This window comes from Neophocaena asiaeorientalis, unplaced genomic scaffold, assembly GCF_003031525.2.
Source record: "Neophocaena asiaeorientalis asiaeorientalis breed wild unplaced genomic scaffold, Neophocaena_asiaeorientalis_V1.1 scaffold78, whole genome shotgun sequence".
Taxonomy (NCBI): Eukaryota; Metazoa; Chordata; class Mammalia; order Artiodactyla; family Phocoenidae; genus Neophocaena; species Neophocaena asiaeorientalis.
This window is the reverse complement of record NW_020175018.1, coordinates 8,111,631-8,122,746: the sequence shown is the minus strand read 5'-3', so window position 1 is coordinate 8,122,746 and position 11,116 is coordinate 8,111,631. Positions and strand designations below refer to the sequence as shown.

General features: G+C 54.5%; 1 protein-coding gene across 1 annotated transcript in view; it reads left to right on the top strand.

Moving 5' to 3' along the window:
- The window catches only part of LHX6 (LIM homeobox 6), a 21,950-nt gene extending 10,979 nt beyond the window's left edge, over window positions 1-10,971 (top strand). Inside the window, exons 10-14 of the mRNA XM_024762194.1 lie at window positions 2,101-2,254; window positions 2,471-2,566; window positions 2,784-2,958; window positions 6,710-6,813; window positions 10,951-10,971. Coding sequence (XP_024617962.1) covers window positions 2,101-2,254; window positions 2,471-2,566; window positions 2,784-2,958; window positions 6,710-6,813; window positions 10,951-10,971 — 550 coding nt within the window. The remainder of the gene's footprint in view (window positions 1-2,100; window positions 2,255-2,470; window positions 2,567-2,783; window positions 2,959-6,709; window positions 6,814-10,950) is intronic.
- The last annotated feature ends 145 nt before the right edge of the window (window positions 10,972-11,116 follow it).

Sequence of the window (11,116 nt, the reverse complement as noted above, 5' to 3'; positions counted from 1 at the left end):
CCCGCCCCGCCCCGCCCCGAAACCGGCCGCCCCTCGGCTCCCCAGCCTTCTCTGACCACCACCCCCCCAGCACCCCAGGGACTGCCCACACTTCGCTAGAGCCAGTTGCCCCCTTTATCACCTGCAGGCAGCATGGGGGTGGGGCTGCACACGGATCTGGCCGCTTCTGGCTCCACCATTTGTTTGAAAGTTGGAAGTCACAGCCGGTCCTTGCAAATTATGTTTCCTAATCTGTAAAATGGGGCTGATGGTAGGACACCTCAAAGCTAGATGAGCCGATGTGCTGTGAAGCCGAGAGGCGCTCAGTGAACCCTAGAGATGATTCTCATAGTGGGGCAGCCTACTCCACCTTTGGACAGCTCTGGTTGGCCTGGAGGCTCATCCCCTCCAGTTTCCTGGAACAAGGCTTGGGCCCGTCTGCGAGAGATGAAGTGACCCTCTTCTCCCAACTCCCACCGCAGCAGCTACAGGCCAGAGATCTGGGGGTGGGGTTTTCATCCTGGACTGTAAGGAGAGAGGCCTTTGAGTCCGGAGACCCAAGCTTCAGGTTTGCTTCTGGCGTGTTGTGCTGACATACAAAGTTTCCTTTTCTCTCTGGGCCTCAGTCTCCCTAGTTTCAAGATGGATATTGGACTAGAAAGATCCCTAAATCTCTTCTGGCTCTGATACTGTGATTTCCCAAGACAGGCTCAGAGACAGGGTCCAGGTCTTCCTGGGATCATGGGGGCTGAGTCATAAAGTGTCTGCCCCGTCCCCAGTGCCTCTGAGGAGGAACTAGTCTAGACGTCCCCAGAGTGTTCTTGGCCATGGCCACAGCAGATCCATCACTTTCTCCAGCCAGGATCAGGGCTGAGTGGGTCTAGGTGGGGAGCAAATGAAGCTGGGGTGGTCTGAAGTTACCTGCAAGTAACTGGGCAAGTCAGTTGTGGAGCTGGGATGGAAGTCCAGGAGTTAGAGGTTCCCCCACACCACGGCTCAGGAGTGACTCCAGGCTCCTTCCATACCTGGACCAACCGGGACTACCCCTAGTCACAACCTTGCCAATTACACTCCAGCTCTCACAGTCAGGCCTGACTCCAGACTCCTACCACGCAGGGAACCTGAAGGCTTATGGTCTCAGGACTCCTTTACTGACCAGCCCTCAGTTTTGGCTACTGGTTTACTTTTTAATCTTAAACACACACATGCCCATTATAGAAAATTAAGAAAAGATGGTTAAGCAAAAAGAAGAAAATAAAGACCACTTCGAATGCCACCACCCCTCATATTCTAGTGTCTATCTTCCCAGATTTCGTTCTATGTCTGTATGTTGGAGTGTTTGTTTAGTGTTTTTCCTAATTAAAAAAATTATGAACAGTGGTGGAATTCCTGGAGATTTTTATTTTCTTCTTTGTGCTTATCTGAATTTTCTGAGGTTTTGGCAAGGAGCATGTTATTACCTTTGCATTGCAAAAAATGAGGTTCTAAAAACTAAAATGGGAATACATCTAGTGTGATTATAAAAGTAATGTAAATGGAAAGAGAATAACTAACGTATACTCCAGTTAACAAAGTTAAACCTTAGAGAAATAAGGTGATGAGACACGTGATTGTTGAAAAAACTTCAAAAGTTGCAGAAACATTGAAAGTAGAGTCTTCATAATTGCACTCCCTCCTGCTAACACTTTGGTGTATATCCTTCCAACCTTTTTTGCTCCCATCCGTTTTTACAAAATTAGGATCACAGTTCTGTAACCTGCTTGCTTCCCACCTCCGCCAGCCCTTGGTTTCCCCAGTTTATCAAGGAGGGAGCCCAATTTGGGGCGCTAGAGTCAGCCAGCTGTCAGAATACCAGTCGAAAGGTCCAGAGCTGGGATTTTCTTCTCTCTGAACCTCAGTTTCCTGCGCTGTAACACGAGGATAATGTCGCCCGTGCTCAGGGCTGTGAGACATAAAGGGCACACCGAAAGAGAAGCGTCTGGTACTGAGCAGACGCTCAGAAGTGGAAGCCCCTTCCCCAAAGACTGAGCTCAGGGACTAGGACCCTGGGATCCCCCCTCCCAGCCCACTCCGCTCCCGACACTTCCAGGGACCAGCTCCCCCCACCCCCGTCCTTTCCAGGCTGCCACTAGAAGAGATGGGGACGCGTGGTCAGCCACTTCTGTCGCCCTCAGGGAACGGCCTCACGCTGGAGGGGGCAGTGCCCTCGGAACAGGACAGTCAGCCCAAGCCGGCCAAGCGCGCGCGGACGTCCTTCACCGCCGAGCAGTTGCAGGTACCTTGGCGGGCCGCGAGTGGCCGGGTGTGGGCCGGGCCTCGGAGTGGGCGGGGCTGAACGGGCCTCCTGACTCCGCCCCTCTGCCCGACCCGCGGGTGGCGGGGAGGGGCTGTAGCTGTCTGGGGCGTGGCCTCCGGGCCGGAGCCTCTGATTGGGCCGGGGCCTTGGCGACCTCGGCGGGCTCGTGCCTCACCGCCCCGCGGCGCCTGGCAGGTTATGCAGGCGCAGTTCGCGCAGGACAACAACCCCGACGCGCAGACGCTGCAGAAGCTTGCGGACATGACGGGCCTCAGCCGAAGGGTCATCCAGGTGGGGCCGGGGGTGGGCGGGGCCTTCGGGTCTGGGGCGGGGCCTAGGGACCTTGGGGGTGGGCCCTCGAGCGCGTAGCTGGGCTGCGGAGCCGCGGGTTCGGGGCGCACGTGGCTGCCCTTCCTCAGTTGGCGACGAGGCAGTCCCTCCTGGGGTCCCCCGGCGGCGCGTCCGACTCTTTTCCGCGAGGCTGAGGCTGCTGAGGCTGTCGTTCCAGGTGTGGTTTCAAAACTGCCGGGCGCGTCATAAAAAGCACACACCACAGCATCCCGTGCCGCCCTCCGGGGCGCCGCCGTCCCGCCTCCCCTCCGCCCTGTCCGACGACATCCACTACTCCCCGTTCAGCAGCCCCGAGCGGGCTCGCATGGTCACCCTGCACGGCTACATTGAGAGTAAGTGACCGCCACAGCCTGGTCGCCCGGCCTGTGGGAGAGGGGGGTGTAGATGAGCGCTCGTGGGCGGCGGAGGCATGGGGAGCCTCGTGCGTGCAGACGAGGGTTCCGCAGTCCCTCGGACCTAGTGGTTGTGGAGAGGAGTTAAGTGCCCTGGCTCTGCCTTAGAGGGACTCGACCCTTAGTAGAGGCAAGCTATTAAGCCGTTCAAAAAATATTGGTACTTTCCAAACATCCACTTGGTGCCAGGCCCCGGGGACTAGGGAGAGAACAAGATGGCTAAAGTCCTGTCCTGGGGAGCCTGGGTTCTGGTGGGAGAGACATGGAACAATACGAGATAGATGAGCGTGTGGTGTTAATTGTGGTGATTCCTGTAGTCAAGATGCTGGCTGGGAGTGTCTGGAGATGTTGCCTGTCAGTGGGCTGAGACCAGAAGGATAGGTAGGAATTCGTGAGACACAAGGAGTGGGGAAATAGGGGTGCAGGCAGCAGAGGAACCGAATGTAGGCAGAAAGCGTGGCATGGGTGCGTTTGGGGTTGCAGAAGAAAGCCAGGGTGGCAGGAGTACCCAAGGTTGTGAGGCCGTGGGCAAATCACCTGACCTCTTTGAACCTCAGTTTCCTCATCTGTAAACTGGGACATTAATAATGCCTACTTCACAGGGTTATGAGGATCCACTCATGTGTTCAGTTAATATTTTTTGAGTGCCTTCTGTGCCTTCTGGGATACAACTGAAAACACAACAGACCAAAGCCTGTGTGCTCCCAAGGCTCACGCTGCAGGACAGGAGAGGGGGGAAAGAGAATAAACGAATAAAGGATGGAGGGCAGGCATGTCAGTGGGGACTGAGCACTGTGGTGGAGAGGGGGTGGCAGGTTGTGGTGGAGTGACCTTCGAGCAGGAACCTGGGGGAAAGAGAGAGAGTAGGCTTGTGCATTTCTGGGGGATGGACATTCAGTGAATCTGCTGTTGAGCAGGTGCTTATCACAGATTTTCTTTCCCTTTGAGGTTGTTTCTATTGATTGTTTCCTCAAAGCTGGGCATGACCAGAAATATAGCAGTGATGACAACATACCCACAAACTCAAACCCTCCCTCTCTGGCTCCAAGGGAAAGAGAAGGGAGGTCAGGGAGAGCACAGCTGTGTCCTGAGTCCCTGCCATGTGCCAGGCACTGTCCTACCACATGTTTCTAAACATCACCATCCCATTGTACAGATGAGGAAACCAAGGGCCAACAGTAAGTTAGTGGGAGCCAGGTTCCTTAATGATTGAATGTGGGCTTTAGCATCTGACTGTGGGGCTTCGGATCCCGTCCCTGTCACTTACTAGCTGTGTGACATTGGGTAAGCTTCTTAGCATCCTTGAATTCCAGTTTCCTCATCTGTAAAAAATGAGGACAGTAAGAATCCAAGCCCTTTTAAAAAACGGAAAGAATATGTATCTCAAAGCAGTGTTGCGAGCATCAAATGAGATCCTTGACTTAACGTCCTCGGCATTTAGTAAGTGCTGGATGAGTACTAGCTGCCCTTGTGGAGGTGGCAGTGGCTCTGGTTGGTGGAGCTGAGAGTGTAGAGCCCTGCTCACCGTGCCAGGCTTTCAGTTGGAAACAGTGTCTCTTTGTTCTGTTCCATTTCTGAACCATCTGCTTAGTAGGAGGGACTTTTTTCCCCCTTTCTTTTTGAAACAATGACATGTTTAGGCTGCAGAGAGCCCATTGATGATCTAGTTCATCTGTTAAAGGAGCCAAGGACCAGGGGCTCTCTAGGTACCAGGAGTCTGGGCCACCAGCCGGCACTTGCTGTGGAGTTGGTAATGGATCTAGGTGGCCCTGTGGGGAGTGCGGCCATGGCCTCGGGAGCTGTGCCGGGCCTCTGCCCACACAGTTTGTCGGCCAAGTCTAGAACTGTCTTGGACACCTAGAGAAGGGGCTGAGGTACCCTTTCCTTTTCCCCTTAAGGCGAACCCAGCTCAGGGCAGGGGGCATCAAGGGTGTTTGGACCTGCTGTCTCTTGCTGCGTGACTGAAGGTCACCCTAGCACTCTTCTTTGCCGTGCACTAAATTCACAGGTTCCTGAGCTTCCCGGAGACTTCGAACTTGGAATATGATAAAAAAAACTTTGGAATCAGATTCCAGAAATATGCACACACGCAGTTTCCCATGTAATCTCAGGCTGTTTGTGGACCCCTAAAATCCCCCAGGTTAAGAATTCCCCATCTTATACAACCACCTTATTCTACAGACGAGGGAACTGGGGCTCAGAAAGGAACAGTGACTTGTCCTAAGTTACATATCAATTGTAAGTCTCTGTACAAAGCTCTTTCCCCTCTGACCAAAGCGGGTGAAGTGCAGAGAAGAGCAAGGCCATAGACTTCTCCACTGTAGTGGTAAAGAGGCTGAAGCATGAGAGATTTGGGTCAGACATAAGGATGGACTCCCCCCACCCCCGCCACCGCCATTTTAGATGTTGTACAGAGACCCATTCAACAAATTAGATGCCATGCCTCATTCTAGATCCTGGAAATCCACAAAGATCTAGAATCTAGAAAACAGACAAAAATTCCTCCTTACATTGGAGCTTGCATTATAGCTGGCAAAGACAGATAATATCAAATAAAAAATAAAAAATATACAGTAAGTCAGATGATGGTAAGTGCTAAAGAGGAAAAATAAAGCTGAGAAGGATGACAGAGAGGGTAGGGTTGGTGTTGGGTTGCAATTGTAAATGGATGGTCAGGGAGAGCATCATAAAGAAGGTGACATATGAGTGCAGAGTCCTCTAGGGTGTGGGGGTAAAGCCTTGGTGATTCTTGGGAGATAAGAAGGTACAGTGCACCAAGGGAGGATTCTAGTGGATGGGGTACAGCCTTGCATGTAGGAGGTGTTCTGTACATATTCGTTTCTTTTTCTTTTTTTACTTTTTTAATTTCAATGTTGATTTACAATGTTGTGTTAATTTCTGCTGTACAGCAAAGTGATTCAGTTACATATATATGTGTATATATGTATATATACATACACACGTTCTTTTCTTTATATTGTTTTCCATTATGATTTGTCAGAGAATGTTGAATACAATTCCCTGTGCTATACAGTAGGACCTTGCTGTTTATCCATTCTATATATAATAGTTAGCATCTGCTAACCCCAAATTCCCACTCCACCTCTCTCCCACGCAGCCCGCCTTGGCAACCACAAGTCCGTTCTCAATGTCTATGAATGTGTTTCTGTTGCACAAAAGTTCATTTGTGTGATAGTTTAGATTCCACATATAAGTGGTATCATATGGTATTTGTCTTTCTCTTTCTGACTTACTTTACTTAGTATGATAATCTCTAGTTGCATCCATGTTGCTGCAAATGGCATTATTTCGTTCTTTTTTATGGCCGAGTAATATTCCATTGTATATATGTACCACATCTTCTTTACCCATTCATCTGTCGATGGACATTTAGGTAGTTTCCATGTCTTGGCTATTGTGAATAGTGCTGCTATGAACATAGGGGTGCCTGTCCATACTCATTTATGAGTTTATTTATCAGTGAGCTAGACAGTTATCGTGTAACACTTTATAGCTCATAAAGAATTTCACGTAGAAAAATGGTACCCTATTGAAATTTTGCCCAGGACCACCCAGCTGGTAAGTGGCAGAGGTGAAACTGGCCCCAGGGCTCCAGCCTACCGAGCCTGGGGCTGGTGGGATCCTGCATGGAGGCTGGGGGATGGGCTCCAAGGCATCCTCTCGTCCACAGGTCAGGTACAGTGTGGGCAGGTGCACTGCCGGCTGCCTTACACCGCGCCCCCCGTCCACCTCAAAGCCGATATGGATGGGCCACTCTCCAACCGGGGTGAGAAGGTAAACGGAGCTGGGTTGGGTTGGGTGGGTCAGAGCCACCTTGCCAGGAATGGCTTCCTGGCAGGATTCTCATCGCCGAGCAGGCACCATGCCACTTTGTGGCAGACCCTCTGCCCAGACACTCAGGCCCCCACTGTGCACCCGAGGCAGTACTCCCTCAAGCAGGCGCCAGTGTGTTCAGCGCGCATGGCCAGCCTCCTCACAGCGCGCCCGCCCGTGGCTGGCCTTCTCTTTTTCAGATTTGTGGATTTAGTTACTTTGCTCAAACTTGGCGGTCCCGAGGAGGGCTTATATATCACACACCACCCCGCCTCCCACCATCTCACGGGTTTCTCCTACTTCCTCCTTTGTATTCCTGTCTGTTGGGAGTGAATATCCCGAGCTGGTGGGGCCCGGGGACAGCAGGCCAGCCAGTGACCGTGGTCAACTGGTAAGGCCTCCTTTGTGGAACCCGATCTCTGGTTGTCTCAAGCATTAGGACTGGACACCCAGAACGGTGCTTGGACATCGCCCAGTCCAGTGGCTTGAAAGCTTTGTTTTAAGCCCGGGAACCTGTTTGTTTACTCTTTTCCATAACACAAGATGCAGATGAAAGGGGGTGGAGCTGCTCTGGGTGAAACTGCGGAGTGAGTAGGGCCCTCACCTCCGGCTCAGCTCCCAGACACTTCCCAGCGAGCCTTGAAAGCCACTGCTCTCAGACACCCTCTCATTTTAGAGACGGGGCAATTGAGGCCCAGGTGGCTCGAGGTCACAGAGCCTGAATGAGAACTTGTGCCTTGATTCGTTCACTCATTCAGCCGACATTCACTATGTACTGACTGTGCCCGCAAGCCCCGAGTCAGTTGCCAGGAGCACAGAGATGAGGAAGGCATATAGTCCCTGCCCTCGAGGAGGCCAACAGTTGCAACAAAGGGTGATCAAACTGCGACGCAGAGGCCAAGGGAGCTGGGGGGTGGGGCGCAGCTCGGGAGAGACACTGGAAGGCTTCCTGGACGCAGGCACGTCTGAACCTCAGAGTTCAGCCAGGAAGGCGTGAGCCGCCACGGCTCTCAGGCAACCCAGAGCAATTCATTGCTGCTGGCACACAGGCTTGGGAGGAAAAAGAGTGAGAGGCGGAGGCCTTGGGCTGCCAGGTGAAGGTGTGTGGACCGCATCACTATAGTGGTCCTCGGAGAGGCAGGGAGCCCCGGGAGTCATTGGGTGTGCTGGGCCAGGGAGACAGGGCCAGGCCTTCGAGCTGAGTGCAGTCTTCATGTGCCTCAGCATCATTGGGGCAGCTTGTAGAGATGCAGATTTCCCAGCCTCGCCCCTAGAGAGCTGGTGGGGAGTTCTGGGACGGGACCCCGGGATCTGCGGGTGTAATACCCAACCCCAGTGATTTTGGCAGGCAGACAGGCGTGGGACTACTCCTCCAGGACAGCCCCTCTTACTCTGCCTCCTAATTAAACACCTGCTGTGTGCTAGGCTCTGTGCTGGGCTCTGTGCTGGGTACCGTGGGGAAAGTAGATGGTGCGGAGGTACGGACAGCCCAGTAGGACCAGTAGGTTTATAAGTAAATGGTAGTACATATTCAGCCCCACATCCCGCAGACCCCAGTGGCGGGTGAGCACGCCCCAGGAACGTCCCCTCCAAGATAGTCATACAGGAAGGGCTGCTTTTGGTTGAAGCACTTTACACATGTTGTCTGATGCCACCCAATCACCCTGTGGATATGAGGATGGCATCGTCATGGTAAAGATGAGGAAACAGAGGCTCAGAGAGGTGACACAGTTTGTCCGGGGCTGCAGCAAGTCTGTCAGACTCTGAAGTCCGCCTGGTTCAGTAGTGACCTCCTTCTGCGCCGCGCTTTACAGTTTACACAGCGCTCTCTGACCTCGCCCTTCACTGTCGCCCTAGGAGGAGGACTGTGGTTGATGCCGTTTCATAACTGCAGAAACTGGGTCTCAGTCAGAGCAGCAGCTTGCCCAGGGTCACACAGTGAGCGTGGGTACAAGCTGGCCTCCATCCTAGGACTGCCTGCCTCGGAGCTGCCCCCGTCCTGTGGGAGAGTTTGTCCTGTCAGACCTGGCACCGGGACTGCAGAGGCGAGCTGGCGTGGTCCCTGTCCTCAGGGAGTGGGTGGGTGGCTTAGAGCAGGAGGCAGGCAGCCACATCCCAGCTTGACAGGGCAGTTGCGGTGAGGGATGCACGTGGCCTTCGAGGATTCAGAAGAGGGAGTGGCCAGCTCTCAGGAAGAAGCGGGGGACATGAGGAGCCCGTGCCGAGGCAAGGAGGCTTGGAGGGACCTGGATTTGAGGGATGGTGGGGGGTTTAGTGCGGCTGAGGCCTTGGGTGGGGTGGGAGCTGACAGGGGGTCACATAATGAAGGCCTTGCACCTTCAAGCAAGGGGCCTGGGCATTATCTGGAGGGGAGAGGGGAGCCTTGCAACAGATTAGGGCTGGGCTCAGCTCTTGGAGGTGAGCCCTCGTCTCCTGGTTTCTCAGCTAAGCCTGTGGTTATGTCTGGTTCAGCCTGAAGGATGAGCCGGTCTGGGGTCTGGCAGCTTTGGCCGTGGAAGTTTTCTGGCCCCTGGGTTTGGCTGCTGAGCCAGAGTTTTTCTCTTGCTGGGCCATATCCCCAACTTCATGTCCAGCGGCTCTGCAGAAAAATGTCTCCGCCTCCTCCATGACCTTCCACCCTCTCACTGCCAGACCTTCCTGCCAGCGGCCAGGGACCTTTTCTGTCCACATCTTGCCAGCCTGGCGGGCTGTGTGTATGACCAGTCAGTGCAGAACTGCATGGGCTTTCTCCCAAGTCCCTCCGGGCCTGAGCCAGCCTAGTGAGGAGGAGACTCAGGGCCCCCTAGGGCAGCCCCCTGAACCCACTCATCAAGACCAGCACTGGCCTGGCCGGGAGAACAGTGCTCTGAGCATCTGGGGTAGCACCCTCTGCCTCCACCACATCATCATTTGGCCACACCTGCCTGTGAGCTTCCTGGACCCCATTTTTTTTTTTTTTTTTTTGGTACACGGGCCTTTCACTGTTGTGGCCTCTCCCGTTGCGGAGCACAGGCTCCGGACGCGCAGACTCAGCGGCCATGGTTCACGGGCCCAGCCGCTCCGTGGCACGTGGGATCCTCCCAGACCGGGGCACGAACCCAAGTCCCCTGCATCGGCAGGCAGACTCTCAACCACTGCGCCACCAGGGAAGCCCCAGGACCACATTTATTCCCGGTCATGGGCCCAGATCCCACAGTTCAGAGCTTGGAAGGCTCTTAGAAATCAGGGCCCGGCCGTTATCGATCAGATGGAGAGACTGAGGCTTATGGAGGGGAAGCGTCTTTCAGAGTCACCCCTCTTGAGAGAGCTTCTGTTCGGAAGAGTCCAAAGTCAGGCAGACATCCCAGAGACCAGAGGGGAGCACGGCCCAAGGTGGGGTGAGTGGGCGAGGCCGTGTGATGTGGGCTCTGGAGTCAGGCAGACCGGACCCCAACTCAGCCACCTTTTCTCTTTGAGACCTGGGAACACACCCACTGTGTGTCAGGCACCTGGCGTGTCTGAGCCACCTGCCTGTCGAGGTGCTTGGCTGCATGAAGGGCTTGGCCTGTTGCCTGGTAGGCACCGCTGGTAACTGTCAGGGTGGCCTGGAGAGGAAGAGACAGTGGGTCTAATGAAGAGAGCTTGTTCAAGAACCTAGGCCTGGGTTGCAGTGCTGGGTCCACCTCTTCCTGGCTGTGTGATTGCGGGCTCACTGAGTTTCACCTCCCCGGCCTCAGCGGCCTCCCCTGTAAAGAGGAGATGGTGGTGGGACACCCTCGTGGGGCTGAGGTGAGGCTTCTGTGAAATCATGCAGGTGTGCACTGTGCCCAGTGCCGGGTACAGTGCCCAGGAGACACTTGCTGCTGCTCTTGGATTTCACCAGCTCCTCCCCATTCTGAGAGAGAGGTGTTGTCATCCCCATTTTATAGATGAGGAAACAGGCTCAGAGAGGGGGAGTGAGTTACCCAGGGCCCCGCAGCAAGTAAGTGTCTGCGCCAGGATTTGAGCCTAGATGTGGGCCCTGGGCCCGCCTCCTTCTCCATGCCTTCGAGGACTTCTGGGGCGCTACCAGGTGGGGCAGGCCCTGGCTCAGCCCCCTCCCACGCCCTCCTCTTGCAGGTCATCCTTTTTCAGTACTAACGCTGCCGGCACTTCCGCATCTGAGCATGGGCGCCCGGCAGCTGCCCCTCAGCCGCTGAAATCCGGAGTCCGAGCCGCTGCCAGGGATCCACCCGCTCTGCCTCCACCCCTCATCCGCCATCCTGCCCACCACGAGCTGGGCCCC